This window comes from Amphiura filiformis, chromosome 3, assembly GCF_039555335.1.
Source record: "Amphiura filiformis chromosome 3, Afil_fr2py, whole genome shotgun sequence".
NCBI classification, from domain to species: domain Eukaryota; kingdom Metazoa; phylum Echinodermata; class Ophiuroidea; order Amphilepidida; family Amphiuridae; genus Amphiura; species Amphiura filiformis.
In genome coordinates, this window is record NC_092630.1 from 4962912 (window position 1) to 4990104 (window position 27193).

At 37.0% G+C, this 27193-nt stretch overlaps 1 protein-coding gene and 1 long non-coding RNA gene across 2 annotated transcripts; both read right to left on the reverse strand.

Annotated features, from left to right (window-relative positions):
* Window positions 1-12503: 12503 nt before the first annotated feature.
* Window positions 12504-13926, reverse strand: LOC140147914 (transmembrane protein 45B-like). The gene is given in 2 exon segments (XM_072169710.1): window positions 12504-13126; window positions 13129-13926. Coding segments are annotated over 2 exon segments (888 nt in total). The 5' UTR covers window positions 13727-13926; the 3' UTR covers window positions 12504-12836.
* Window positions 13927-22603: 8677 nt separating this feature from the next.
* LOC140147915 (uncharacterized) lies at window positions 22604-26961 on the reverse strand. Its single transcript, XR_011858415.1, has 3 exons — window positions 26500-26961; window positions 25397-25515; window positions 22604-24311 (listed from the first exon to the last, which is right to left on the reverse strand). It is a non-coding gene; the product is annotated as an uncharacterized lncRNA (long non-coding RNA).
* Between the last annotated feature and the right edge of the window lie 232 nt (window positions 26962-27193).

Genomic DNA, 27193 nt, shown 5'->3' on the forward strand with positions numbered 1-27193 from the left:
TACCGGTTAGTTTTGTGGGGTTCATTATCGAACCCCAACGGTTTTAGCTTGTATTTATATTATTTATCAACATAGGCCTATTTGTTTGTGATATTTCAAGCGTTTTAAAATTTCAAAATAATCCCATTCAATTACACGGTTGACGATGAAAATTTACTGAATTTAGGGAATGCATGTCATACACCACCTGGTTTTGATGATAAGGACGGCCTTTAAGGGGGTACTACACCCATATGGTAAATTTGTGACTATTTTTACATTTTTCTCAAAAATAATTATACACTGGTAACAAAAGTTATGTATATTATTGGGGCAAGGTATCCAATTACTACACTGAAATTTCAGTGACTCAAGACAAGCGGTTCAGTGTATATGATAGGAAACGAGGTACATCCTAGCGGTACCTTATTTCTGATCATAAATAACAAACCGCTTGTCTTGGGTCACTGAAATTCCAGTGTAGTAATTGGATTCCTTGCCCCTATAATATACATAACTTTTTGTTACCACTGTATTAGTTTTTGAGAAAAATGCAAAAATAGACACAAATTTATCGAGGGGTGCAGTACCCCCTTAATGATAAGAAAGGCTACCTACTTAGCAGATTAACTTTGCAAATAGAGATATACATGTACATTTATTAATTTAAACATGTTAATAGTATGGTCGTTGGACATTTTGACCCGGAAAAAATTGGTAAAATGCTGATTTTTGCACCAGACAAGCAGAATACATCATAAAACATCATATCCAAAATCCGAAGAAATCCTCCTTGGGGAATTTGTTTTATCCAAGATGGCCGCCAAAATGGATGCCACAACATATAATTAGCTGTATCTTAGCTTCTAAAGCAGATATGATGATGATTTTAGTGTCTTTGAGTATGTTTAAGCGTTCAGATAATTCAAATTTGTGCAAATCTAACACACTGATGTCTTCAATCACACTGAAATCCAAGATGGCCGCCAAAATGGCCGCCACAACATATAATTAGCTGTATCTTAGCTTCTAAAGCAGATATGATGATGATTTTAGTGTCTTTGAATATGTTTAAGAGGTCAGAGAACTCAAATTTGTACAAATGTAACACACTGATGTCTTCAATTACACTGAAATCCAAGATGGCCGCCAAAATGGCCACCACCACATATGATTAGATATATCTCCGCTTCTGAAGCAGATATGATGATGATTTTAGTGTCCTTGAATATATTTCAGCGGTCAAAGAATTCAAATCTGTACGTATCTAAAACACTGAAGTCTTCATTCACACTGGAATCCAAGATGGCCGCCAAAATGACCGCCACCACCACGTGTTATGTTTAGGTATATTTTGGCTTATGAAGCAGATATGATAATGATTTTAGTGTCTTTGAATATGTTTTAGGTGACGCATAAGTCAATTTTGTATTTATCTAAAGTACTAAGTCAAGTCTTCACTCACATTGTAATCCAAGATGATCCTCAATATGGCTAAAATCAAACATGCTTAACTGTATATCTCAGCTTCTGAAACCAATATAATGATGATTTTAATCTTTGAATAGGCTTTTAATAAAATGTAGGTTTTAGGGGTTGCAGATTTCAATGTTGCAAAATATTTTACTTAAAACACGGAAGTAAGTGCTCAGTAACAATATAATCCAAAACAGCTGCCACCACATGATTTTCTATATCTCAGTTTCTGAAGCAAAAGTAGCTATCTTCGACTTCAACTGCAAGTATAATCGCCTCAGCGTTTTGGCAATTTTCTCCTCTGCAATCTCCACAAGCTGTGACACATTTAAATCCCTTTTTGCGACAGGAACATCCGTTATTTCCACAAGGACTCCTGGAGGATAGTTTACATTTGTATCATACAAACTTAAGCAAGCCTTGTGGTGCTGTATCTACATCCGTAAGGACCGGTGCTAGTACGGTGTCAGAGAGTTTCCAACCCCATTGATTTGGATCCAAGTTATTGTTTGTGAGCTTTCTCCAAAGTATGACCTGCAAAGAACACTCAGACTGTGAAAATACGCTGCTCTTTTTAACTAGGTGGAAGCTTTTGTGGATCAAGTGATGCTTTATTTGATGATACCATCGCCATGAATTAAGCGAACCGCAGACCGTTTAAAGAATCTTCTTCTCTGCCACCACATAAGACAACAAATAATCTGATGCCATTTGTACCAATCGGTTCTAATGTCGCCTCAGGATCGCTCATCTAGGATGATATCTGTTGCAATTCTTCTTATCTTCTGCAACAAACTTGTCTTTCCATGTCTAAATGTTGCAGAAGTGGAGTCACAACCACTCCATGCATGGATAAACAGGACCTGAGATGGAATGTCAATACTTCAACAATGTTGTTAATAAGGTCTTGAACTTTCCAACCCACCGATATCAGCTATATTCTGGTCCCCAGTGGCACTTCTCTTCCTTGTCTCGAACATGGAAGGAGTCTTGAAGGGTACATTCCACTATCAATGTGTCAGCATCTCCGGTACTATTGTGCACCATCCATCGACTCAGCAGCGAGATAAACTGGCATTTGTTCTTATCATAATCAGCTCACAGAATCTATGAAGGTTCTCATCATGACCAGCAGACCTTCCTCTCGAATGAGAAGAACAACAGTCAGTTTATCTCGCTGCTGAGTCGATACTTGGAAACCAATGGTCAGATAGTGCATAATAGTACTGGAGATCCTGACACTTTGATAGTGGAATGTACCCTTCAATTTGCAAGACAAGGAAGAGAAGTACCTGTAGTAGCAGATGACACAGATATACTTGTCCTTTTGATGTACCACTGAGACCAGACTATGGCTGATATCTTATCTACTTCCATTCAGAGAAGAAAGGGTTGGTGGTTTGGAAAGTTCAAGACCTCCTGTTTATCCATGCATGGAGTGGTTGCGACTCAACTTCTGCAACATTTGGACATGGAAAGACAAGTTTGTTGAAGAAGATAAAAGAATTGCAGCAGATATCATCCTAGATGAGCGATTCTGAGGCGACATTCGAACAGATTGGTACAGCTGGCATCAGATTATTTGTTGTCTTATATGGTGGCAGAGAAGAAGATTCTTTAAACGGTCTACGGTTCGCTTAATCCATGGCAATGGTATCATCAAATAAGCATCATTTGATCCACAGCTATCTACAAAAGCTTTCACCTACTGAAAGAGGAGCGTATTTTCACAGTCTGCGGGTTCTTTTACAGGTCATACTTTGGAGAAAGCTAACAAACAATGACTTGAATCCAATTTAAAGCAATGGGGCTGGAAACACTCTGACATCGTTCTAGCACCGGTCCTTACGAATTTAGATGCACCACATAGCTTGCTTAAGCTTGTACGATACAATTGTAAACTTTCCTCCAGGAATTCTTGTGTAAATAACGGATGATCCTGTCGCAAAAATGGACTTAAATGTGTCACAGCTTGCGAAGATTACACAGGAGAACATTGCCAAAACGCTGAGGCGATTATACCTTTAGATGAGAACGAAGACAGCTACTTTTGCTTCAGAAGCTGAGATATATATTCACATGTGGTGGCAGCTATTTGGGATTCTATTGCGACTTGCACTTCAGTGTTATAAGCCCGGGTTTTAAGAAATTGCAACAATTCTCTGACCCTTAAAACCTACATTCTCTTAAAAACCTATTCAAAGATTAAAATCACAATTATATTGGCTTCAGAAGCTGAGATATTTAGCTAATCATGTTTGATTTTAGCAATATTGAGGGCCATGTTGGATTGCAGTGTCAGTAAAGACATATACTTATGAAGATAAATACAAAATTGACTCCTAAAGGCTAAACCCTATTCAAAGACACTAAAAGCTACTAAAATCATTATCATATCTGCTTCATAAGCCAAAATATACCTAAACATAACACGTGGTGGTGGCGGCCATTTTGGCGGCCATCTTGGATTCCAGTGTGAATGAAGACTTCATTGTTTTAGATACGTACAAATTTGAATTCTTTGACCTCTGAAATATATTCAAGGACACTCAAATCATCATCATATATGCTTCAGAAGCGGAGATATATCTAATCATATGTGGTGGTGGCCATTTTGGCGGACATCTTGGATTTCAGTGTAATTGAAGACATTAGTGTGTTAGATTTGTACAAATTCGAATGCTCTGACCTCTTAAACCTATTCAAAGACACTAAAATCATCATCATATCTGCTTTAGAAGCTAAGATACAGCTAATGTTATGTTGTGGCGGCCATTTTGGCGGCCATCTTGGATTTCAGTGTGATTAAAGACATCAGTGTGTTAGATTTGTACAAATTTGAATTCTCTGACCTCTTAAACCTATTCAAAGACACTAAAATTATCATCATATCTGCTTTAGAAGCTAAGATACAGCTAATTATATGTTGTGGCGGGCATTTTGGCGGCCATCTTGGATAAAACGAATTCCCCAAAGAGGATTTTTTCGGATTTTGGATATGATGTTCTATGATATATTCTACTTGTCTGGTGCAAAAATCAGCTTTTTACCAATTTTTTCCTGGTAGACACTGTTTTTCCTCCTCAACGACCATACTATAAATATATGACTTTTATGAAGCTAAACCATCGCGATAAAAATAGACTGCACGAGTGCACGTGCACCTACTTACCATATTGGCAACATGATCTTTGTTATATTTTCTTGTATTGTATATACATTTTAAACTATGATACCATCAAATATAATTGTAATTGCAACTCATAAATAAATCGCATATACACTGCAGAAAATTGTGTTCATAAACATATTTATTTATTTCTTTTTTCAAATTTAAACAGTCTTTACTTACATTTATACAGACAAGAAGCTCTGTACTAAATTAGAGAGCATACCATAAAGGGGTCGGTCACCCACATTTGTACAGTATTTGTGTGGGGCCTGAGAGCACATCAGACACACCAAATTGCATTCAAATCACCTCAACAATTTAGGCCTTTTTGGTAAAAAAATGTATACGAAAGGTCAAATTTTGGACAGCTTTTCCTCCCCAATTACAATGTACATACATTTTGTACAATTTATGTACACATCAACATCATTAGATTTATTTTGAGGAATGCTAAATGTCAAAAATATCATTTTTTAATAATTTGTCATAAAATGTGTATTAGGCTACATGTATATCGCAAATTTAAAAAAACATCATAAGAAAGATATTAGCATATTGTTTGTATTCAGAATGCAATTTGGTGTCTGATGTGCTCTCAGGTCCCACAAAAATACTGTTCAAACGTCGCTATCCGAGCCCTTAAATTGTGTTTTCATAATTTTTAATATTACAGACAGACACAGAGTTGAAATAAATTATTGCTCTAAATCAACTACGAGCACACCATTAAATTATGTTTTCATAATTTTAAAGCTTACAGACATAGAAGTATTTGAATAAATTATTGCTCTACTTAATAATGAACTACATCTCTACCATATTGCATACAAGTTTCACTTACACGTATTATTTTTTTATGTCCAAGACTGATATTACTTCATTATTTATCAGGTTACAAAATGCTGACTTTTTTTTCAACGCACCATCGACCATGTGATGAAATAGTATGGTAATTTGTAATACATTAAAAACATACTCCATGTGACATAGCAGATAGGCAGGGGGTAGGGTTAACGGGGGAGGGCTTTATTTAGGATTGGATTGGGGAGCATGGGTTGGGATTCTTGAAACAGGATTTAAGCTGACCAGGGGACACTTTTCTTCAGAAACTGGCCCCTGGGCACTATACCCAAAAATTCAATTCCTTAGCCATAAATGCATGATGAACTTATCCAGAACAAATGTTGGCCCTTGTTGATTTGAAGTGGCCCCTGGTTCCATGTTGAATGAGGTGAACCAGGGGCCATTTTGTGTAAAAAGGAGCCCCTGGGTCTTTATTTCTTATTTTCACCCTTGACTGTGATTTCACTGATTTGATCATAATTTTGTTCCCTTTGTACTGTTGAATTCCCTTTTCATGTCAAAACATTGACAATGTATGATTTCAATGTTGTCAGTGTTAATAGATTGAAATTTGAAAACATTGACAAGTCAATGTTGGAAAAACATTGATATTTTTCAATACATTGAAACATCGCAACACCTTAATTACAGCTATGACAATAGTTAAATGGGAGTTTCTTTCGCAAATGTGCGAGGTGATTTTCCTTATACATCAAGATTTGTATCAGGGTTTTTTGGTTGATTTGGCCAACACAAGTATCTTTCTAGGTCATTTTAGGGATCACTTCTACATTTTATACCAAGGATTAATTTCATTGTCCATCATGTACCCAAGTGTAATGTATACTTGTACAATTAGTAATAAACATACATGTACGGTACACCCCCGTGAAAGACACATCAATATACGTGTGATTTTGACTTAAGGTGGTACTACACCCCTTGATAAATTTATGACTATTTTTACATTTTTCTCAAAAACTAATAAAACACTGGTAACAAAAGTTGGCAAGGAATCCAGTTACTACACTGAAATTTCAGGGACTCAAGACAAGTAGTTCTTGATTTATTGCTCAAATATTGGGTTTCCCTCATTTTTTACCGCAACTCCAGAACCGTTGTCTGTGCTGAAATACAATTTTCAGTGCAGTAGTTGTGGTCCTTGCCCCTATAATATACATATCTTACTTGTCACCAATGTACTATAATTTTTGAGAAAAATACCAAAATAGGCACAAAATTGGCCAGGGGTGTAGTACCACCTTAATCGACCACATGAATGAATCTGAGCGATGTCTTTTTTGGTTTTTTTTAAATTAATTTTCTTCATGATTGCAATATAATATTGAATATATAAATGGTTATATACAATGTATGAATACACATGGTAAATAATTTCTATATTGGCATTCAATCAAATACAGCTGTTCAGGAAAGCGCTTGCAGCAGATTCTGCTTTGCATACATACGTAAAATCAAAATATCAGACAATTTACAGAAATTAAAATGAAGACAATTTACAGAAATTAAAATGATTAAAACATAAAAACCAACATCAATCACAACTTATTATAAAAACTGCACACAAAAAGTCTAGCAAATTTTGCCATCATTGTGTCTCCATAATGAATACAAACTAGTACCGGTAAGTATATATATTTTATCAAACCCTATAAAGTCCTGAACTATTATAAGTATACATTTTGTTCTTTCTGCAACCACTCATACATCTGTAGAAATATGGGACTTTGTTTACATGTACAACTTTACTATTGAGGAGCTATCTGCAAAAGACTGTAATTAAGTGTATATTAATAATATAGCCAACAGCCCAGTGGCATGCGCAAAGGGGGGGGGGCATGGCCCCCCACTTTTGTTGGTCATTCGGGGGGATTTGGAGGAAAAACGTTAAAAACATCAATATTTGCTCCTAATCAGACCCCATTCGGAGGAACTGAACAACCTGCCCCCCCCACTTTCAATGTGCTGCGCACGCCACTGCAACAGCGTGTACAATTATAGCAATGTTGAAATGTACATCTAAGGGCAGCTATTGCATATAGCTCTCTTTCCTAAAAACCCCTCCATATATATCTTGTACAATGGTGCAGTCCACATTTTTCCATAAACATCATGGCTGCAGAAAACGCACACTAAGTTTATTTTCCAACTTAATTTTAAAAACACATTACACCACACAAGAAGATCATTGAATAATTTGGTTCAGATCAAAGTCTGAAGGTCTTTTTTCCCTCCTATCTTCAACTTGACCAAATAATAATAATACATGTAATGATAAAAGAGATTTATATAGCGCATCATACAGAAGTCTCGATGCGCTTTACAGAGCACACATATACATAAAAGTAAAAACGAAATAAGTGTACAAAAATCCTTAAACTTTAAAGAATACACCTTAAAATACAAACTAGAAGAACCAAAAAATGACGGAACTAGAAGAACCAAAAAAAAATCAAATGACTACGGATATTTTAATCAAGTACGGCATGGCATACAGTTTTAAATTTTAAGGTGGTACTACACCCCTTGATAAATTTGTGACTATTTTGGCATTTTTCTCAAAAAATAATAACACACTGGTAATAGGGTGCATCAGATGCCCCTCATGTCAATGGATTCATCTGTCCCTAGTCTTAAAATGTTCCTATTGTCACAAAACTAACATGTGCCAAGTTTGAATTAATTCGGAGGTCGTCCTGGGGGGCCACCGAGAGCCTAAAGTTACAATGTGTGTTCCTATGTAGTAAAGTTCGTTGACCCCTGTACAACTCCAATTAGAAGCTGATCGAACAATTTAAAGTAGCTGCCATATCAAAACCGTTAGGACTTAGAAGCTCAAATCTTTTGCGCTTATAGTACTGATAATCATCTTCGAATCGGTGATAAAAATTAATCACCAACAAAATGAGCATGTGTGGAATTGGCACAAGCGCCCTCGATACAAAATTTCAGTGAAATAGGCATTTTGTGGTAATTTTTACCTCAAATTTTACAAATGTTGATGTCCTGGTTGTCATTACACTTTTACAAAACAGATTTTCTGAACTTTAGATCAATATATAATACATATTAACAACTTTCAGTGTGAAATAAAGTATTATAGCACTTGGTTAAGACAGAAATTATAGATTTTCCCAAGAATATGGACTGTGGGGCGCTTTTGACAATAAAACACACACAGTCATTTCTTTGGAGATGGATTTTCATCACAGATTCAAAGATGATTATCAGTACGCTTAGCTCCCAAGATTTGAGCTTCTAAATCCAAACGGTTTTGATATGGCAGCTACTTTAAATTGTTCGATCGGCTTCTAATTGGAATTGTACAGGGTCAACGAACTTTACTACATAGGAACACACATTGTAACTTTAGGCTCTCGGTGGCCCCTCAGGACGACCTCCGAATTAATTCAAACTTGGCACATGTTAGTTTTGTGACAATAGGAACATTTTAAGACTAGGGACAGATGAATCCATTGACATGAGGGGCATCTGATGCACCCTAACTGGTAACAAAAGTTACTATGACACTGGAATTTCAGCGACTCAAGACAAGAAAAGAGGTACAGCTAAAATGTACCTCATTTCTTAACATACAGTGTATAACAATGAACCACTTGTCTCGATTCACTGAAATTTCAGTGAAGTAATTGGATTCCTTGCCCCTTAAATACATAACTTTTGTTACCAGTGTTGTGTGTACAAAATGTACGTACGGTAGTTATTTTTTGAGAAAAATGCAAAATTGCTATATGTGTGAATTGAGATCTCACTCTATACCCTTCATTCATATATATCCAATTTTTAAATCAATTACAAAGTTTCATGATTCAGGATGTTATTTTTTAGGCTAAAATAAAAAATGAAAACAAACATTCTTTACTTGTAGATCTGTTTGAAATCAACTCGCATCATAATGATACAATGTAGATACCCGTCTAAGTTTTTAATTTAACATCAAGCACTTGATTTTTAAAGATATTACAAAAGTATACACATTTGTATAGACTATCCACATTTGTTTATGCTACAACACAATACACATCAATCATGCACATCGTCATGTGACTAGTATATAATTAAATTTATATACTGTACTACTACATTGTAGGCTTATTCAGACGGCCGCAAGTACAGTCAATAGTAACTACATTCGAAAGTAAATTTAAGCTGATTGTACATGATTTTAGCGCAATTAAAAAAATTCTTCCAAAAGCAAAATCTGGGTCGGTCGAGCCCGAAAAAAGTCGTCTTTTTTTTTTTAATTGCAAAACAGGGTTTGAATTTTTTTCATTGCCTTAACTAAACTTATACACAGTTTCTTCTACTAGTCTTCAAGAAGTCTTTTTTGCACCAATTTTAATTGCAGCAATCCCTTAACACTTACGCAATATTGGGAAATGCGTAGAATAATGGGTCCAATTTCTAGATTCAATTCCTACTTACATGTAAGGCTGCTGCATGCACTACAAACAAGTATTGATCACTACCACTGCACTGCAGCTTATAAATTGTGCCACTGATACCTTTTTTCAAGAATTATTTTTGGATCCTTAGCACAGTTGCATTGTGTGTAAATTTGTGTTGCATTTTACTGCTCTAGGGTTTAATACTGTATTAATTTATTCTGATTTTTGCCTCAAAGATATACAGTTTTGAAATCTGGTACCCCATGTTTTCAATTGCCCTCTCCCTTTCACTCCAGTTCTTCTCCATGATTTTGATGTTTTATTGAACATTTGCAAAAAATAGTTTGTAATTTCTTATATTAATGATTCAATCTTCTGTTTTTAAATTGTAAATCACATAATTTGGCCTTAAGCCATGCATGATTTCTTGTAAATTTGAAAATAAAAACAATAATCCATACATCACAACCATGAACGATATACATGTATATGTACTTCACATTAACATACATTTTATGCAATTTAGACCTATAATCAGGGAAACATCTGGTCTGTGTTTAACAAGTAAAATTTTATATTTTTGGTTTGACTATTGACCACAAAACTGCACCAAAATTGGGAAGACTGTTGCGAACAGTGGGGAAATTATAATCAAATTGATGCTTTCTATAGTATAGTTTACACCATCAATATTAGTGGAGCACTATATGATCAATGCATTATTCCCCTCTACATTATTATACAGATTATGATACATGTACATGTGCAATGAGAATGACAGCAAATTTTGGTCAGCATGACTCAGCAATTTTAAGAACTTGACAACAGAGTCTACTTGTCAAGCCTTATATTAAGTAGGCACCCAGGCTTTTTTTTTACCCCATTGGCTCCTGGTGTGTCCAATATTTTAAATATAGGACCAGGAGCCATCTTCAGGACCAGGAGTTAAGGACCAGGAGGTCATTTTTTTAAGCTCCTGGTCCAGGCATACTTAATATGAGGCCTGCTACTTGTTGGCTAAAATCAAGATCTGCAAGATGCAATTTCTTCACAGCATTGCTGCAAATTTCTGCCTAAAACTGGGGTCATTCATCAATTGAACAGAAAGACACAGCTTCATTCAGAGATGTTTGATCTGGCAACCTGCATCATCTACTCCGGAGTGCATAACATGTACAAGATCTGATGCCCAGAATGCAAATCATCCCTAAAACCAATCACACAAGTGGTCAAGTTTGCGTAATCATTCTGTCTTACTACATGTACATCTTACAGCAAATACACATGCATAATTAATCCTTAATATCCAATTATTGAGTTCAATCCAATTATTGAATTTATATTTATTTTTGTATTACGGTTCAGCCTTAAGCATCTTTTTTGCACAGCACACAGATTTGAAAATGGATATCGTACTGTAACTGATATACCGAAATACAAGGCATTAGCCAGAGGGGTGTCCAAGTGTCATTTGGACGCCCTGTTTTCAATTTGGACAACCTAAAATTGTGATTTTTATAATGGTGTGAATAGGAAGTGGACACCCTGATTTTGTAGAATAAGGTATTTTGGACCATTTTGGAGACCCTAAAGACAGTCAAGACACCCCTTAAGACAGTTAATGCCTTGCCGAAGTACCGTATAATTATTTGCATCCAATTGGCCTACTGCTGTAGTACATTTACCTACATAAATGATGATACTGTACAATGTACATATCTATCCGCATGGAACCTTCCCTACTATCCTTTGTTATCTCTTCAGCAAGGGAAGATCTGCGCACTTAAAATCATTTGAAATGTCACATGCATTTGAATAAATACATGTACACATGTACTGAATAATGAGATCAAAAACATTCAGTTTGCAAGATTACTGTACATTGTAGCAATAATATATATGGTTTCAATAGAGAATAGATTCTTACATGTGTTCAATCACTTTTAATTTCCCCTTTTAATTTTGAGCCCACAAGTAAGGTACCGGTAATAACAAAAAAAATTGCTATTTTATTTCGGCGCCTACAATTATCGTTAAAAGCATGTTATTAGCTAGCCGATCATTAAATGAGATCAAAAACATTCAGTTTGCAAGATTACTGTACATTGTAGCAATACTATATATGGTTTCAATAGAGAATAGATTCTTACATGTGTTCAATCACTTTTAATGTCCCCTTTTAATTTTGAGCCCACAAGTAAGGTACCGGTAATAACAAAAAAAATTGCTATTTTATTTCGGCGCCTACAATTATCGTTAAAAGCATGTTTATTAGCTAGCCGATCATTAATATTGAGTTGCATGCAGCTAGGACGATTGACGAATAGCGATATACACACAGTTTATATATCACTGATTCACATGATACATTTGTACATGTTTGAGACGCGTTTATCATTCAATCTGTAGTACTAATAAAACTGGAGATCTCTGGATTTTTGATAAAAATTTTAATTTTACTGTATAATTTTAAAGCATTTCAGGCTTAGTCATGGTACAATCATGCAAAAAGTTGAAAAACACAAATTGAGGGCTTTGCTGTGGAGTAAACAGGCCCGTAACCAGGGGGCTGGGGTGGCCCCACTTTTTCAAAGTCCCCCCCGTCAAAAAAAAGGTCCAAATTTTGAAAAATGTCCACTTTTTCAAAATCAGCCCCCAAATAAATGCTGGTTACGGGCCTGGGAGCAAATAACATATTATGGCTTTAAAAGCGGCATGGGAGGAGTTGAACTATGGCACTGAATGAAGTCGGTACGGTACCGTCTTTTGAATTTGTTGGGTTTTTACCCAGGGGTCAGATTCATACATGTGTGATCATCACTGTAGTGTATGCCAAGCCAAGCTAATAATTCAATAATTTGAAATATGAGAGATGTAATATCAGAAAGAGTCTGGTTTGAGATGTCACTCAGCTACTTCACTTGTTTACTTCAACTTCATCCCAATTCACTGTCATCATCATCATCGTCTCCAATGTGGTTTGACGTTTCTTTACTAAGTAACCCCATCTTGACCTCCATTCCGTCGTCATGGTTACCAGCGCCAGCTCCATGCATGTGCGAATATTTGACGGCAGCATTGCCAGTAGCCCTTACAATCATATTCACAATCCCATAAATTGCAAACATTATCGTCATATCAATCAATAAATGCCACGCGAAATACACCGTAACACACCTCATGTTCTTGTGATTGTCCTGCTCCCAGGGATCACCAGACGGGGAGCATACAGGATGATTGCAACTTGCCAGAACCACGTCCCTTGCAAGAGAGTGAAAGTAAACCGCATTATTTTAAATCTCGCCTCGTTAGGTTTGAAAGTTTCCGCTAGCGCTGACAACATGCATCCCATTATGGCTACGACGAGTAACGTGTGGATGTGCACATCTAACGGTTCACGTCCGTGCGTGTGAAAGTAGAAAAGTAACCCTTCAATTGCAAACGCGAGAGTGCCTATTAATTGGACAAAGTTTTTAGCAGCTGGTAGACAAGATTGGGATAAGATACTGGTGAATCCATAGAGCCCAAAGTAGGTATACATTGTACAGTGCTGCCATTCGTTGGGATGTTGAAACTGGCCATCACTCCCAATCACTGCCCACTTCGGTACAGGATACATTTGCTCACCAATAAAGCCAACAAAAGCGAAAAAAGTCACCGCAATACCTTCACATGGGAATCGTTGCAGAATTCGGAGGAGTTTATTGCGTGGACGTAATCTTCCGTTGTCCAATGCAATTTGTATGTAAGCATATTGGATCATCCACCATATTGCAAATATGATGAAGAATGAACCAGGCGCAGCGTGCCCTATAAATGTCCCCATGTTTTACGCTGGAAAAGTCACTTCTAAGATTACGTTTTCCGTGGCTGGTATCAAGTCATGAAGATTTAACACCGACCTATTGCAAACTGCAAGTGTAAAACTGATCGCTAACCTTTGTAGAGCTTTTTAGCAACGATTTACGTGTCGTAATCGTGCAAATTTGTGTACATTGAATGGCCGTACGTACCTGTCTGTCGCTATCATGCCGATAAATTAATAATTGATTGACAGTGTTGCCAAAACAAGGCGCGGCAAATTGGCTCGCAGGCCGCGGTGAATGACTCTCAATCAGCCCAAAAAAGCATGAATTTCACGAATTTAATATGCAATTTTACCATATTTTGGTTCAAAACATGGTGTTTTGGGGCTATTAAAAAGAACATCATAGCCTGCAATTATTTCGGGGCCCCACAAATGATATGGGCAGGGTAGGCCTTTTCTCAATTCTCATCCGGAAAGGTCCCCTTTTTGGATTTCGCAGAGCTCCGAAAGACCTGAGGCTCCGGGCGAAAGACCCCTAAAAGTCCTAAATTTACCAAAATAGAGCCGAGAGACCCTGATTTTGAAGTTCAGCTAGCTCTAAAATGACCCCTGTTCATTCCTCACATTTTTTCTGGGTTTTTTTTTCAGACAATAGGGTAAGATCGGGTAAGTCGGACAGTGGGGTATATGGGACACTTACTATACTACATCTTTATTGCAGCACTAAATCCACGGTGGCGTATGATTACCGAATGGTGACTTACCCATTTGCAAATATGTAGGCCTATGTTAAAATTTCAGTGCTCAATATTGGAGTTTCATTTGGTTTGAGCTGCGGGAGATGCTTGAGACCAACACTACCTTGATGTGGCGGGCAATTTTGAGGAGTTATACTTATTTATTAACAAATATTTGAAAATCTTTGCTGAGAATTACGGTATTTGTCCCCAAATATTTTCTTGCCCCCCACTTTGAGGAAAACCCAAAAACTACGACTACGTACATTTCCAATTTTACGCGATTTTGTTGATTTTGCCCCCCTGAAATGCACCAAGTTTGCCACCCTAATGCCCGCCCCCCCCCAAAAAAAACAAATTCCTGGTGCCGCCACTGTCTACTCGCATTTCATGATAAGACAATTTCAGCTTTAAATTTGGGTCCCCAAAGACCTGCATGTGCATCCCCCTTCCGCCAGTGAATTTAATGCCGCTTTACAAAACTAGTCAATTTTGGCAACAGAGGATGATTTAAGGAAGCCCCATCATGCACTGTAAAAGTGTTATCACTAGAGTTTCAACTGCCACTTTACTTTTCAAATCCCATTGAACTCTGTGCAAAAGATGTTGTTTTAGAATTGCCCGTGTGTCATTATTTCTTGGTCGATTTCAGATCTAAAGTGATGTATGCATGAAGGATAATTCACACCTCCTGTATATAACATAAAATGTGAAATCGACCAACCTCTAGAAGGTGTTTTTACTGTAAATATATCTGTCCAAATTCAAATTTAACCATGCACGTGTGTATGCAGTGGGCGGGCAGTGGTGTCGTGTTCACTCACACAGCTGTGCTAACCGCAAGACTTGCTGGGAAGTGCTTAAATCATCCTCTGTTTTGGCAAGTAGCCGCATGATTTTCTGAGGCGAGGCCAGCAAGTAGCCCAATTCGGCGCATAAGTCGAGGTGTTGGCATCACTTTCATGATTGGTGCGTTTGAACTTAAATGGAGACGATATATGTTCATTAGTGTAAACCCGTGTGTAAACTGTGGCTAATACAACTTCGTCCCTTCGAAAACGGGTCCGCTTCCTTTGGAATTAAAAAACTTGGTCGTGTTTTCCCCGGGGTTTTCCCAAAGTTTAAAAAATAAAAAATAAATAACAGTAAGTTAATGAAAAAGAATAAGTGATATTTAGCAATGTGACTAGGTTTATTTACCCGAAAAAGACTTCCACTTCAAATCTATTGAAATCCGCCGTTCATTAATCGTTTGGCGGAACTTTGGCCTATGCCTATGCAGGAATTGCGTAAATGGCTGATATATACACATTTATTAAATTGTCTCTATATACCGCCGGCGTTTCGCAATAAGGCCGCAGGATTTTTAAAAATACTTTTAAAGCTGTAAATGGCGTTTGATAAACATGATAAAGGCCTTGGAACTTTTTCTTCCTTTTTAAAAATTTAATTAACTATTTAATTAACTATTTATTGATTGATTGATTGATTGATTGATTGATTGATTGATTGATATTGCAAATTAAAAAAAAAAAAAAACTCCAGGTGGGGCCTAATTTTAGGGTCTTTCGGGTAATAAGTATGATGAACAAACGCCATTATGCAGTTACTGTCCGTTTTTCCTATTCAGTGCACACACAGCGCTCCAATTGGGGATTGACCTGTACTGTAGGTATTATAGCAATCATAGACTAGTTAGTGGGCTGGAGGGAAAACCCTTCACCCAATATATAATAGCCATAGAGGCTCACATGTGAATCAAGTTATTCAAGTATAATGTTCATCCTTAACATACTACAATTTGAAGTAAAAAATGTCACGGGAAAGCTGTTGTCGAGCTGTTTTTCCGAAGAGAGTCTTCCAAAATTTCATAACAGTCGGACGTGTAATTTTAATGGCAAATTGTGCTCAACAGCTGACTCGAGATAGCTCCAACTTCGAGCGAGCACCATCGTGTGATCGGTTCGATCAATTTTCGCCATAGAAGCTGTAAAAAAACCTTCAATTCTTTCCCTCTATGGTCATCTAAAAATGGAAAACCTTTTTCCAAACCGTGTTAAGTCTAAAACGACATGTTTCTCATTTACTTGTGTGATACGATCACAATTATACATGTGACAAGTTTGACATGAGTTGTACCATCAACATGGCTGGATAACAATATGCAGACTTTTGTTCTCATTTCGGAAACAAAGGCCACCTCAGTATTGTAAATGTGCGTTTGCTTTGTAATGGTGCATCCAACTGAAATTATAATACCTATTTCATCACAGCACATTGCGATATCGCACAGGAAATCAGAAACATATGTTTATGGATTTAACCAGGGATATGAGACACATCCCTGATTTAACATAGTTGAGCTGTTTTGAATGAGGTTTATCTTGGTGTAATGGATCCAAAGGTTGTGGGTTCGAAGCCTGATGGAGTTTTTAATTCAAATACATTTATTTTTCTTTTGATAATTAGGGGCCTAAGAGGAAATAATGGCAATAAATCTGTCTTATAAACTGAACACAACGCAATCTAGCCTCATATACCTACTTTAAATAAACATCATGCCGGGACATCATGTAAATGTATTTTGTGATGCAAAATTTATCGGTAAAAAATATGCCCTGTTCAAATCTTTGAAAGCCTATGCTGAACTATATAGGTTCAGCTATTAAACGTTAATGAATAGTTTACCCATAGAATAATAGAAACTAGTATTTTGATAAGTAAAATAGCTGGATGAGGTATGGGCTGCATGGTGTGGTTACGGGGCGTTAAACCACTAACCGCGAAAATATGTGGATATTCAACTAGTTTACCCCGCAGGGATGCAAAGAACCACTAACAGTGTGGCATTTCCCTATCGCATAAACACTGTACCTTTCAGACAACACATGTATAGGCCTACAAATTATATCACACGCTGATTTTTGTTTTCCAGCATATTATGTAATTGCATAGGTTATCCCACCTACGCATGCGCAGATTATTGTTTGATTGGCATCAGTTTTAGCATCGTAGGCTAGTACCAGTCATTATATTCTAATCTGTTTCATTTTAGAGCTATAAATCAATGTCGCCATTTTTGAATAATGTTGCTTAATTGCCATTGTCATGATACTAATTAGGGGCTGTGCAATAATTATGAGTCTCGGGGGGGTAAAATTTCCAAACGGCTCGCCAAAAATCGCTTGCCCCCCCTTCCCGGCCCGCCAAAAATCGCTTGGCACCGTCTCGGCCCGCCAAAAAATCTTTGCCCCCCCCCTTTGAACATGCCAAATTTTTAGGATCCCAATTTGCAAACCTTAAAGGTCTAGATGTAGGCCTATGTTGCGAGCGAAGCGAACAGGAAAATTTGCATATTTAAGCATTTCCGTACTGTTTTCCTGAGCCTTTTTAGAGCGTTTAAAAAGGCGCCACATGAATGTGTGCAGGGTGTGTGCCAAAAATCGCTTGCCCCCCCCCTCCCTCGGCTTGCCAAAAATTGCTTGCCCCCCCCCTTTGGCTCGCCAAAAATTTCTTGCCCTCCCAAATTTTACCCTCCCCAGGGCTCATAATTATTGCACAGCCCCTTAAGGGTAGACGAGGTATTGTTGGTCGAAGCAACCTAAAAATCGATTTCCATTATCTAGATCAATATTATTGAAAATTAACACCTTGATGTTTTGCAAAAGTTCATTCTACGAATCGTATACTTTGCAAACTTGCTTAATTTATTGTTGTTAATGAGTTATGTACGTTTTACAAAAGTGTTGTTGTTTCAACTTTCAGCCCTCTTTACAACGTAACTCAAGAACCACAGCGACTAGGCCTATAAAACTCCGAAAGTACATCTGTGATATTTTAATTCTTCTACACGCTCGCTATGAATTGAGCAATGCAGTTTTTGCCAAAGCTCACTACCTTTCCGATTTCGTAAGATGCTGTGAACTACCAAATCACAAAAGTTTAAAATAATAATAATAACCTTAATAGCGTCAACTCGAATGACTTGGCGAAAAGGAAAGAGGACGATACCAAAATGTACCATTTATACTAGGCATTTTAGCTATAACGTTTCCAAATAAGTAAATTATGAGACTAAGGGCGCAATCTACACCACATTTCGCCATAATTCATTCTAGAAACGCTTGCTGTTAGAATAAGAAAAATTTTAATGCTAAATTATTGCACATTCTAGGGAAGCGTGGTTACTGTTTTGAAATAACCGAGTGAGAGGGTTTTCAAGAAAATATTTTTCCTGTCAAAACTGAAGCATCCTCTGTATAAAAGAAAATATGAATATTAACTGCACATCACATATAACTATTCATGATACCCAATTGTGGCATATTTGAGGTCGTTTATGAAGCAGAGAATTTTATTTAAATTTTATATACGCCAAAATATTTTTTTAATTGAGCAAGAATAAGGATAGAAAAAACGTTAAAAATCTATGTATAAATAACATTAGACCCGGCAAAAGATTACTGTTTCGTTTTTATGGTATTCTAATCTTTTATTTCCCGAAGAAACATTTGGGGTCTAAAATGGATTTTTTATGTAATTGATAAAAACATCGAACGTGTATACAAGAAAAATGGTAGGTTTTTCTCTATATTTTACTGACCACGGAATTGAAATGTACTGAGACACAAGCACGTGTCAAAATCGATATAATGTATTGTCCATATAGACGCCCAGTTATCATGCTTATCGTTGATTTTTTTTGTATAAAACACGCAGTTAACCACAATTGAGCGCTAATAATACACATAAATGTTTTTATTTGAAATATAATTCCAAAATATGGTACGTTTTCTGCCTTTGCTTGTCACGTGGTAGGCCTATGTTGAAGTTGCGATTATATCTTCGAATAAGTTCCAAATGAATTCCAACAAGACAAGTAGCCGAGTGGTCTAAGGCGCTGATGGGTTTATAGTGTGTCCAAAGCAGTCCGCCGCCGTGAGTTCGAACCCCGCCTCCGCCAAACTTTAATGAAGTAAAATTAAAATTGAAATTTTACTTTAAAAAAATTTCATATTGGGGAAATGTGACTGGCAGAATTCACACCACCACATTGGGTTCGTATATTTTAATGCACTCGGTGTTTCTACCGTCCCGACTCAAACGATTCTAGAAGTTTTTCTCACAAGCCCCGCCTACTTTCCCTGCCTTCTCGGCAACCCGGAAGTAACTTTTTCCATTGGTTTGTGGTGCAAAATGAGGAAAATACCAATATTTGGCAACGAATTACAGGAATTCCAGTCATAGATCTCGACTGAAAATGGATACATTAGGTAAGTAACACTTTCATTTATGTCATATCAAAAATTGTAGGAGATCTATGACCAGTTTGGTAGATAATCGAGTTGAAATGTGGGCATGTTTTTGGCATGGTCTAGGTGGGAATAACAGGTTCGTACATGTAAACTCAATGGGAATCTCTTACGACTAGGCTAAAATACAACAATATTTTGTAAATTTTCCTCGTAAAGAAAAGATCGGTCAAGGAAACCTATATGAATATGTTGTCAATACTTCACTTGACCCAAATATATGATTTATTTTTGTAATGAGAGAATCGCACATGGAATTTTAGAGGATTTTGATAGCAGTTCCGCACCGTAGAAAAGCTGCTCTGTCATGAGCCGGAAATTCCATCATGAGCCGAGTTCCAGATTTGTTTTGCCAATTGAAGCTTCTAATGTTGGCTGAATGTTTTGATGATATCATGAAAGTCAATCTGTGACAAGATGTAATTTTGCTACGGAAAGTGCTATGACAAAACGATTTTCAGTTTTGGCTTTCTTTATAATCAAGGAGTTTAATTTGATATAAAATGATGCAGTGTTTGATGGCAAAATTTGACTGAATTCACCTTTCAGGGGATGTAATTTTCTTCGGCAGGGGGTCATGAATATGTCGGTGACTGAAGTCAATTTTTTATGACCTCCCTCCATCGCGGATCGCGGGCTAAAATTGTTACGACCCCCCTATCGTGGGTCAAAAATTTTAGGACCCCCCCTTCTGTCAAAATTTTAGAGCGGAGTACACTAAACGCGTTAAAATTTTTTTTTTGACCATAAGCGTAAAGAAAGGCGCACGGAGAGCGCAAAAATCTTGCATTGTATAAAGATTGTGTGCACATTTTGTTCAAAAAAAGTGTAAGAAAAGTTACACCAGTCGCCAGCCCTTAATAATTCTATAACCCCCTATTTTTTGATTGCTACAAAATTATAACCCCCTATTTTTGGTCTTAAAATTCTATGACCCCCCCAGTATATTCATGACCCCCCTTCTGAAGAAAATGATAGCCCCCTTATACCTATAAGGGGCTCAGCTGTGCAATAATTATGAGCCCTGGAAGGAGGGTAAAATTGGGGGGCAAGCAAGCGATCCGAGGGGGGGCAAGCAATTTTGGCACACATTCATGGGGTGCCTTTTAAATAAAATGCTCTAAAAGGCTTAGGAAAACAGTATGGAAACGCTGAAATATGCAAATTTTCATGCTCGCTATGCTCATAACATATCTAGACCTTTTAAGGTTTGCAAATTGGGATCCCAAAAATTTGACATGTGTTGGGGGCAAAGATTTTTGGCAGGCCAAAAGAGGGAGGAAAGCGATTATTTTGCAGGCTGAGAGGGGGGCAAGCTATTTTTGGTGGGTCGTTCGGACATTTTATTACCCCCAATAATTATTGCACAGCCCCTAATATGGCACATAAATGAACCCTGTGGTGTGAAACCGATGGTGGAGGGGGGATTGGGGGCACCAGTGGCAAAACTACACTTTCATTGCAATCAAGGGAAGTTTTTTAGGGAACAGCTAGCTGGGGGTAAATCTGCCACCACCGCCAAGGGGGGGCTGGGGAATACAGATGCATGTGCTCATTTGGGGGAAGTGGGTGGGCAAGGATTTCAAACCAAGCCGCTGTAACAGCCCCATGCGGGGGATTGTGCCACTGTCCCAGCTTTACCCTGACAAATTTTCTAAAATCCTCTTTTTCTTTTTCAGGCCTACTAAAAGGTCAGAGCTACACTGTACAAGTAACAACCAACTGCCAGACACCATTAACCAATGCCACTGTGAGCCATTTCATGTCACATTTTGCAGCGGAGGCAGATGGAAGTCATGGAACAAATGAAATATTAAAAAGGACTGAAATAATGACCGGATTCAGAAACGCACTTCAATCTCACTAATTGAAGAACAATACTTGTGTTGAAAGTCGGGACTCATAAATTAGGTGTAACAGAATGTGTGAAAATTTATTAAGATCTATTAGAAATATTCAATCCAATAGATTAGAATTCAATCTAATTCAATTTTAATATATGGGATTAAAATTGCTTAGATTGATTTTTAACCCCTTAGATTAAAATCAAATTAGATGTATTCAAATTAGATTTTTAAAAATCCATCCAAATGTTTTTTAGATTAAAAATCAAATAAGATTGAATTCTAGATTGAATATTTCTAATAGATTAGATCCAATTTTGGATTTGTCCCAGACCACAATCACTTAGAGGGAATATGCTGAATTGTATTATAAAAATAAAGACTGCACAAAAAGTAACGCAGCTGTTATAAACATGCCTGTAGCGTTTGAACTAATAATTGTGTTCACAATATTTCAACATAGAAAAGAAGCATTTTGATACCCCATTAGTCCAATCTCGTTCAATAATAACAACACAGCAGTGTTTTTAAAGAAAAATACCGAATTGAAAGTTGCGGTTATTTGTATTGATATGAAGTCATTGATTGAAACCATTGATTGCTGCAAATGGCAACTTTTAAATTTGTGGTTTTTCTTTAAAAGCACTATGTACTGTGATATCAGTATTGAACGACATTTCACAAATGGGGTATCAAATGAGCGTAAATAAATCATCCTTCTTTCTATGTAGAAATATTGTGGAAACGATTACTAGTTCTGAACTTATAGGCATATTTCAGCTGTGTTACTTTTTGTGCAGACTTTTTATTGGATATCTTCCATCACACAATAGAGGATACATGTAGTAAAAAAATCCCCATCATTTATTATCTATTAAGTAGGTGTGTTCAACTGTTTTGGTTTGTTGGACTTCCTTCTTCATACTTTTTAATGAAAAAAATAGTGCTTTTATTTTTCACTTCCTTACAGATCTCAAAATAAATTAAAACAATGATCAAAGCTACATATTCACCATGCATTTTTGTTTATTTCATGAACTCTTGTCTTTCTAATAATTATGTACCAGAGAAATAGGTGTAAAAATACATTTAGTAATGAAGTATGAGATAATGAGTGCAAAAGACCATTTATTTACAGTCTATTGGCAGCCACTAGTCTTTTGAGAAGGCTTTTGTTCAGACCTTCATTTGGGGGGACCCTTTGTCAAGGCCATTTGGCACCACTTGTCAAGAGGAATGAAGAACACCTTGAAGTTAACAAAGATCAGGGGCACAAAGGCCAAAACTGAAAAACTGCAGGCAATGGCCCTGACTGAAATTCGAGTCCAGCTTGTGTGTTAATATGGTGCCTTCACAAAAGACTACATTGTAGCATTGACTGACATCGGCTAGTCTTTCCTGAAGGCTTTGGGTGTGAATGCATTGATGCACAGTCACAGCTTTCATAAAAGAAACAGTGTCTGCCAATAATAAACTATGAACACTTACACTCCTTTAAAAGCATTTATAAGTCAAGGGTTTACATGTAGGACCTTCTTTTATTTTAGTTTTATGTTAAGGGTTTACATGTAGGGTCTTCTTTTATTTATTTAATAAATAACAGACATTAACGAGGCCTTATCTGCAATAGCTGCCAAGTGTCATATTTTAGATAAATTATCAAAATGTCTATGGGGCAGCTATTGCAGTTAGGCCTTCTGGTCCTAAACCCTTGATTAGTGGACTGGATACTCATCATATTTACGGGGATGAAGGTAAACCAGTAGCAGCTACTAAACAATTTGGTCTACAATTACTCTATCCTGCATCCGCTAATCCTAAGGTGCGCTAGTCATAAATGTCACTAGTCCAAGAAAAAAATGGGCGCTAGTCCTAATGGCTGCAGATTTTCCATTGCTAAGGTCTTGTAAACCTTATTTATTTTTGGACTTGTGAACCATTTCCTATTTTTTTCGGACTAGCGATCCGTATTTTTGGACTAGGGAACCTTGGCTATACATTGGTTCCCCTCAAGTTCAGTAGTGACGTAGGTGCTTATTTTGGTGGGCGCCGTATTGAATCGTGTGCGTATAGTTAATTGTGTAGCAAAAAAGGGTGGTCGTGTGGCGCAGCCATGAAAAGACATTGACGTCACTGCTGAATTTGAGGCAAACCAAAGAAAAGTGCCTAGAACATTTCCAATAATTCCATGCAACTTTTACAGCCTGTAAGGAACTATGCATTACGATTACATCACATGATGTCAGAGTCATTTGTTGAGGTCCTTATTATTTTAATAATTGGAGCAAACATTTACTAGTTAGTTTATGCACCACATAAATTACTATGCAAGTATTTAAGTTCTCATCAAATGTTCACTCTCCAGAAAAGATTTTCTTCAAAAAATTTAATTGTTGACATAATGTTGGGAAAGTTTTCAATGCATGCGAGTGATAGCCCTACTACGGCCTTTTGACTGTGGTGGTCCAAAACCATGCTATATCGTAAAACCTGGCTATATCCAGAGAACTGCTAAACCCAGACTGCTAATTCCCCCTTTTGGGTGGAGCGGTTAGTGGGTTTTAGCAGTTCTCGGATATAGTGTGTTTAAAAAGCCCTATAAATGCGGCTAGCGAGTGATGCGACAGATAACAGATGCCAGCTGTTGACTTCCAAACCATCATCCTCTTTGTCTTTCACGAAACCAGTATCCTCAGTAGTACTGCTGCACCTGGAAATTGGAATAAAATAAAATAATAGCCAATGATTAATTATTACACATTATTATCAGGATTATGGTATCTAGGTTGTTTGTGTGTTTATAGTACTACATTTCTGCCCAATTTTGTGCCCTATTTGTGCATTTTTCTCAAAATTATAGGGCATTGGGGACAAGTAAGATATGTATATTATAGGGGCAAGGACTACAACTACTGCACTGGAAATTTTATATCAGCACAGACAACAGTTGTGGAGTTACAGTCAAAAATGAGGGAAAACCAATATTTGATCAAAAAATCAATAACTACTTGCTTTGAGTTGCTGAATTTTCAGTACAGTAGTTGGGAGTCCTTGCCCTATACATATCTTACTTGTCACCAATGTGCTATAATTTTTATGAAAAAATGCAAAAAATAAGCACAAAATTGGCCAGGGTGTAGTACTCCTTAAAGCCTTAATGTACTATCTTTTTAAATTTTTAGATTTTCCTTCCAAAATGATAAATTATTGTAGCAGAGTCATGATATGCTATTTCAATAGGTGTGAGGTCAAAGGTCATAAAGTCAAAAGTAGTCACTTGCAATCATTTTGCAATTTTAATTTTTTTTTATGAACTGTGAGAGCGGAGACAGATTTAAAGCACTAATCTGTAATTTACTAAGTCTACTAGTCGTGCATAGTTTCATGGGCATAGCCATCTTTTTTAGTAAGGAGGGCAAAATAAAACTTAGGTGGTACAAAAAAAACTAAGAAAAAAAAAAAAAGTTGCATCATACAATTATACATAGAGAGGTTGTATGTCTTTGAGCTTCTAAAAAGGCTTAATTGGGACGTATACGCAAAAATTTCAGTATTTTACACTATTTTCGGTCATGATCAGGTTAATTTTGGTAGAAAAGGGTTCCTTGTCCCTTTTCTTTTCTTTTGCCCTTCTGATTTTCTCTTTTATTTTTTTTTTGTCAGAGGGGCACTTTCATTTCATATATACCTGTCGTGCCTGAGAATTAAATATAGGAACACATAGGAATAAGGTATTGGCATTTTGTGTGGTGTGCTGCACCCCTTGGCTACAACTTTGTAAATGAAATTACTTACATCCTCCTCAATAAGGAAAGCTGTGCTGTTAGGTTGCAGGTGCTTTGCTTCAGCGTGTGTTTATAGTTCAGATTTATGGAAGATATGCCTTGCAGAATGGACCTTTCGTGTGCCAGTTTCTGGAAAGACAATACAGTATGACATTGTAATTAAAGCCATTGTAACATTTGCTAAGGGAAAGCCCTGAATATTTTTCAAAATTCTGTTTTTACACGATTGCTTTGTAAACATATAGTAGGCCTACATACTCTGCAAAAATCAAGACTTTATGTTTGCTCACTTGCTGTGGGTTGGGATTGAGACTGAAGATGAAGTCAAAATCATATTTTCCTATAGGCGAATCAAATTTCACGCATTCCTGCACCTTAATGGCAGCCATAGCCGCGACGGGGACCAAACTATCTCACCTAAAATGTGAAATGATGCGCCCTTGAAGGATATTTTAAACTGCATTTTACCACCCGTGTTACACACAGACAAAAGAATGATGACAGTTTACAACACAAAAGAATCTCACATCAAATTTTAAGCGGGTTTAATCCACCCAATTGGGCACTCACAACACCTGTTTGGTGCATGCAGGGACCCTAATAAGGCCAAATAAAAAAAATAAACATGTTTCACGTCCCCTCCCGCTTCCTTTTTTGAGGTTTCTTCAAATATATTTTTATTTTTTGAAATTCGGTTATAACTTTTCAAAATATATGTCTAGGAAGTTAGGATGCTTTCTATAGCCTTGTTAAGATACAAGAAACACGTTAGGAAGGTTTTGTGATCATTTGAGGGGTGTAACTCTCCTCCTTTTTCCAGGCATTATTGTATACGCTAAAACACTGAGCTCTAAGTATGGCTATTTACACCAATTTTGAGATAAAAAATAGAAAATAAAAAGACCCCTCTTCCTCCTTTTTTTCGAAAACCCGGACGTGAAACATGTTTTTTATTTTACTTGGCCTAATGGCCGACCAAATCCTGACCATGACTTGGCTCGTTGGATTCGTCTATACTATAGCGAATCCTCACTGCCAGTTAAAATTAATGTTGTGTCGTTTAGTTTTACTTGTGCATTAAAAAAAATTAATGAGTTATAAAAAGAAACTCACCTTGCAGAGTCGAGGTACAAACAACACACCCAACATACTCAGCCAGGAGAACGGTATACACATACACGACATATACTGTATTGCAATGATCATGAATGTACAGTCATGACAGTGCATGAACAACAGATCTGTGTGATGCAGTGGTGAATGGGACAAATCTCGTCATGTTTTCGTGTAGTCCGAGGTGCGCTGACGATAACACTCCGATCGCCAGGCAATCTACGTGTAGTAGGCCAGTGGGACAACGAAAACGCTACGTGAACGAGCTAGTTTTCGTGGTATATTCGATGTCCGTGGCCTTAAACTGTCCTTATCCATCATGTCATTTGCTTCTCTAAATATTCAGTGAATTGAATACTAATATTACTATTGCAAACTAGTCCAAGCACGTCGCTAAAATGAGGCAAATAATTCGATTTTCGCAACTGGATACTTCTGTCAGTGTTATGACTGTCGCAAAAACAGCTGTGAAATCTGTCAATCAAACTACTTTCGCGCATGCGCAAATGGCACACCTGAACTTAGGGAAATATTTTGCCGAAGGCATTGAGGTGGTGTGGGCAGAATTTATGTATGGCGTGGAGTGGTGTGGGCGCAATCCACATAAAAAACTGCACTGTAATTTAGATAGGCCTACTGACAGTATCTAAATTAGCTATGTATTTGAATGGGGCTTCAACTTCGTCAGTACTGC